The 5245-nt window shown below is 51.9% G+C and overlaps 1 protein-coding gene across 1 annotated transcript in view; it reads right to left on the minus strand.

The window, feature by feature from the left end:
* Positions 1–5245, minus strand: part of FCGBP (Fc fragment of IgG binding protein) — an 82815-nt gene that overhangs the window by 23566 nt on the left and 54004 nt on the right. The window contains exons 12-13 of the mRNA XM_011952535.1: positions 5102–5240; positions 2889–3568 (exon numbers count right to left, since the gene is read on the minus strand). Of these exons, the coding sequence (XP_011807925.1) occupies positions 2889–3568; positions 5102–5240 (819 nt within the window). The remainder of the gene's footprint in view (positions 1–2888; positions 3569–5101; positions 5241–5245) is intronic.

Below are 5245 nucleotides of genomic sequence, written 5' to 3' on the forward strand. Positions count from 1 at the left end.
GAGAGAGGCAGGCCACGCTTCAGAAAGTAAACTTTGAGTGGGGGTTGGACCCCAGTTCAAGCCCATGCCTGATGCTAAAGATCTGTGTGTCCTCACCTCTTAGGTATTCACTTTTTGTATCTCTAAAACTGGTAGCATAATGGGGCCTGATAGTGGATTGAATGGTGGTCCATAAAATGCATATGCACCCAGAATCCCATAATGTGAGCTTACTTGGAATAAAGTTCTTTGCAGATGGATTCAGGGAAATAACGTCAACATGAGATTGTCCTGGATTAAGCTGGGCCCTAAATCCAATGACAAGTGTCCTTATAAGAGCCAGAAAGAAAAAGATACAGAGACACACAGAAAGGGCCACATGAAGATGAAGGCACAGATTAGAATGGTGTTGTCACAAGCCCAGAGAACCTGGAGCCTCCAGAGCTGGAAAGGGAAAGCAAGATCCCCCAACCAGTGCCTTTGGAGGCGGTGCAGCTCTGCCGACACCCTGATGTTGAACTTCTGACATCCAGGACTGTGGGGAAGTACATTGTATTGTTTAAAGCCACGAAGCTTATGATAATCGTTATGGCAGCCACGGGAAACAAATACATGTCTCAATGAAGTAACAAGCCTCCAGCTATCCTTTATGTATCACTTGATGCAGGCATTAATAAGCAATAATGGCTCCCAGAGTCACTTGCCCGAGTTCAAACAGGTTCCCCCTCACCCTCTTTGTGACCTTGGGCAAGAGAGTCACCTCTCCCTGTTTCTCTTTCCTCATCTTTCAGGCGAAAATAAGGTGTTTGCCCCACGGAATTGTTGTCAGCCTCAGAAAAATCAATGTCTATAAAGTGCTGAGAAACATAGCTGGCATAGCATGCATGCTTCAGGAGCATCTGCCGTTACTAGCAGCTATGAATGGAGGTTTTTCTTCTGAAGAGTAAACGGTTTTTGCTTTAAAGGTTTTTAAAGCTTTAAAGGCTTTTGCTTTAAAGCATCAATGGGTGGAAAGTTAGGCTAAATTCTTGGGGAAATGAACTCAAACCTATGAGCTGAGGACCAATGGTTTCAGTTTAAGGTTACTAGGCACCAACAAAGCCTCGTAAATCCACCCCTGGATGGGGCACAGTGGCTCATGTCTATGATCCCAGCACTTTGAGACTCCAAGGTGGGAAGATCACTGGAGCCCAGGAGTTCAAGGTCAGTCTGGGCAACATATGGAGATCCTGTCTCTACAAAATAAAACAAATTAACTGGGCATGGTGGTGCATGCCTGTAGTCCCAGCCACTCAGGAGGCAGAAGTGGTAGGATTGCTTGAGACCAGGAGTTTGAGGCTACAGTGACCTAGGATCACACCACTGCACTCCAGCCTCGATGAGAGAGCAAGACCCTGTCTCTAAAAATATAAATAAATAAATCAACCCCTGATTAACACGTTTGCTCACCCTTCCTTATCACAGACAGTGCACACTGGATTCTTTTGGAAATGCGAAGAATCACAGGAGAAGGCAGGAGAAAGATATGCTACTGGCTGAGTCCCCTAAAAAGATGGTCAACTGCCACACTTCCCAAGCAGGGCTGGGGGGTGGGTAAAGGCAACTGACTTACCCTTGCCTCAGTTTCCTCAGCTGTAAACTGGGGGGGTAATAAGAGCTCCCACAGGTGTAGGGAAGCTGGGGGATTGAGTAAGAAGCAACTAACAAGAACACCAACAATTCTTATGTGTTTAGGTGCTGTATGTCAGGGGCTGTTCCAGGAGCTTGGAAAACATTAGGCAATATACTCAATTAAGTCATGCGTGTCAGCTGGGCACAGTGGCTTATGCCGCTAATCCCAGCATTTTGGGAGGCTGAGGCCGGCAGATCACTGAGGTCAGGAGTTTGAGACCAGTCTGGCCAACACGGCGAAACCCCGTCTCCACTAAAAATACAAAAATTTGCTGAGTGTAGTGTTGCACATGTGTGATCCCGGCTACTCTGGAGACTGAGGGAGCAGAATCACTTGAACCAAGAAGGCAGAAGTGGCAGTGAGGCAGAGATCGCGCCACTGCACTCTAGCCTAGGTGACAAAGAGAGACTCTGTCTCAAAAAAAAAAAAGAAAGAAAGAAAGAAAGAAAAAAAAGTCACGCCTATCCACTTCACCAGATTAAGTCAGTAATTTATCAGCACCTTCGCCAATACTGCTACCAGAGAAACAGCTGCGTGTGTGTGTTTCAGTGGGATATCAAGGGAAACCCCTCCATGTAACTGAGATGCCAGTCTCCATATGAGACCAGATCTTCTTGGTAAGAAAAGCTCTGCAGAGCAGCACGGGGTTCAAGCTCCACATTTGCTGGGGGACTATGGGCCAGTGATGGGCCACCCCACTCTGAAAAATAAAGCAAGTCATAGTGCCTGCAGCTCCTGTTACAAACATACAGACACCATGGACATGAAGTGCCTGGCGGCCAAAAGGTCTGCAGTCAGCTGTATACAAACAATAGCTGCTTTTGTTGTTGATACGGGGTGATAGTGTCACCCACAGATTGTCGCCTGTCCATGAAGCTTCTCCAGCCTTGCACTTTCTCAACCTCTGATGGCACCACATCCTGCCAGTGAGTGGCAGAATAGGGAGGTGAGTAGGACAGAATCCAGGATTGAGGTGGGGAGAGGATGGAGTGGCAGGGAGGAGATGGTGGGAGAGATTTGGAGAGAAAAGTCAACGCATGGAGGTGAAGAGAGGGTGGAGACTGAGGGACAGAGTAGGGGGAGCAGCTCCCAAGTCCCTGAGGACACCTCCCTCATTGGCTTCCCACTCTGAGTTCTGATCGGCAGCTTCTGTCCTCAGGGACCCCAGGCCTCGCACATGCACTCTCATCTCTGTGCCCCCAACTCCTGGGCTGAGCGCTGCCTGTGCCCCACCCACCCACAGGCCCCTCGCCCCCTGCTTCCCATCTGCTCTCACCGTGACCTTCCACTGTTCCTGCTCCAGCCGCAGGGTGAAGTTTGCCACCTGGACTGTGATCACCCTGGTCACACTGACTCGCCCATTACCCCAGGCCACGTTCTCCTGCAGGACGGCAAACCGATGCAGGCCAGGCCGGGTGCCGCAGGTCTGAGCCAGCACATACACGCAGGTGCCCATGAAGTCGAAGCGGCGGCCATCGAAGGTGGTGTAGTGGGGGTCTCCCGACGCCTGGCAGGTGGCAGAGCCCACGGCCACACAACCCAAGCTGCCACCGGATGGCCGGCAGGTCTCGTGCGGGCCGCAGCTGGAGGGTTGACAGGACACCAGGCCGCCCTCCCGGCAGTGGCAAAGGGAATCACACCCGGGGCCAGGGTAGAAGGTCTGGCCCAGTGGGTAGTAGCGGTCATCATGGAGGCAGCCACACTGGCCCACAGGTACACAGGTGTCACCACTGAGCACGAAGCCAGCATCGCAGACACAGCCTTCACGGCAGGCCGACTCACAGCCCTCGGGGGCCGAGAGGCTCGGGCAGCTCACGGGGCAGGAGTCACCGCAGAGCTTGTAGTGGCTGTGGGCAGGGCACCGGAAGGCTGTGGGGACAAGGTGGGCATGAGCCATGTAGGCATTCGAGTCGGGATCTGGGAAGGCCCTGAGTGGGAAAACTGCTCAGGTCAACCTGGCTGTCTCTGAGTATGCACATGTGATCCAGGACATCTAACTGGGGAACTCAGTGTGGGACCTGCAATGGAAGGGGACACGCCCAGGTCTCTCTGAGCAAATATTTTTAAAGATCAAATGACTCTGCTTGCCTGATTTTTTTTGAGACAGGCTCTCACTCTATCTCACCCAGGCTGGAGGGCGGAGGCCCAATCACAGCTTGCTGCAGCCTCCACCTCCACCTCAAGTGATCCTCTGGCCTCAGCCTCCAGATTGGCTGGGACTACAGGGGTGAGCCACCACATCCAGCTGATCTATTATGATTTTTTGTAGAGATGGGGTCTCACTATGTCAGCCAGGATTACCTGGGTGAAATGGATCACTATTATCTATTCGGGTTATGCAAGATCAGAACTGACTATGGGTATCTCAGGGTGTGAATGTGACTGGGGTATGGGGCCACATGTATCTCAGGGTATGACTCTGCCTGAGGGTACCCAGCTGTGGGTGTCTGACCTGGGTATCTCCCAGAGTCCTTCTGACATGGTCTGTCTAAGGCTGTGCCTGGGTGAAGTTGGCAGGATACCTGTGACCAGGAGACCTGCCTGAAGGGAACCGCCTAGGACTATCTAACTATGCACCTGTGTGGATCTGCCCAGGGCTATGTAAGGGTCCCGATTCTATCTGAGTGTATCTAACCTGTTAGTCTCAGTGTAAAATCTGAGCAGATACCACGGAAGGCAAGCGACTAATTCTATATGACTAGGTGTATTTCAGTGTGTGCAGAAGACCAGGGCTCTGTGACCAGCTGTAACTCACAAGGTCTTCCTAACCAAGGGTACCCTGCTATGTGACTGAGGCAGGATCAGTCATCCCAATCTACATGCCTTGGATGTCTGAGAACATGGATCACCAATCCCCAAGAGTGTCCTGGACCCCAGGTTTCTGACTAGGTATTTCTTTTCTTTCTGTTTTGTTTGTTTGTTTGTTTGTTTTGTTTTGGTTTTTTTTGAGATGGAGTCTATGCCACCCAGGCTGGAGTGCACTGGCACAATCTCGGCTCACTGCAACCTCTGCCTCCTGGGTTCCAGTGATTCTCCTGCATCAGCCTCCCGATTAGCTGGGATTACAGGTGCCCGCCACCACACCTGGATGAATTTTGTATTTTTAGTAGGTACAGGGGTATCACCATGTTGACCGGGCTAGTCTTGACTTCCTGACCTCAGGTGATCTGCCTGCCTCAGCCTCCCAAAGTGCTGGGATTACAGCCGTGAGCCAAAGCGGTCGGACTCCCAATACGTGTTTCTAACTGACTCTCTCTCACTGCAGTACCTGACTTGGGGCATTTCAGTGTGTGAGGGCCAAGGTGTTTCCTGTCAGGAGATACCCAGCTCAAAGGAAGGAAGGTGGCCCCTGAGCCCCATGGAGGAGGAAGGGGCTGCTGTCTTACAGTCCTGGAAAGGAAGGGCAGGGAGAGACTCTGCTATGGGGACCATGCATGGAGCAGTACTCACGACAGAAGTCCGGCCGCCTCCACTCGCCGAGCTGGGCCCCAGCGGCCTGACAAGCTGCCACGTAGGCGGCCACTGCAGGACAGAGGCCTCCAGGATGGCCCTGAACTTGGCAGGCGTCCAGCAAGCAGCCCTGGAAGTACTGCG

The sequence above is a fragment of the Colobus angolensis genome, unplaced genomic scaffold (genome assembly GCF_000951035.1).
Source record: "Colobus angolensis palliatus isolate OR3802 unplaced genomic scaffold, Cang.pa_1.0 Scaffold34, whole genome shotgun sequence".
NCBI classification, from domain to species: Eukaryota; Metazoa; Chordata; class Mammalia; order Primates; family Cercopithecidae; genus Colobus; species Colobus angolensis.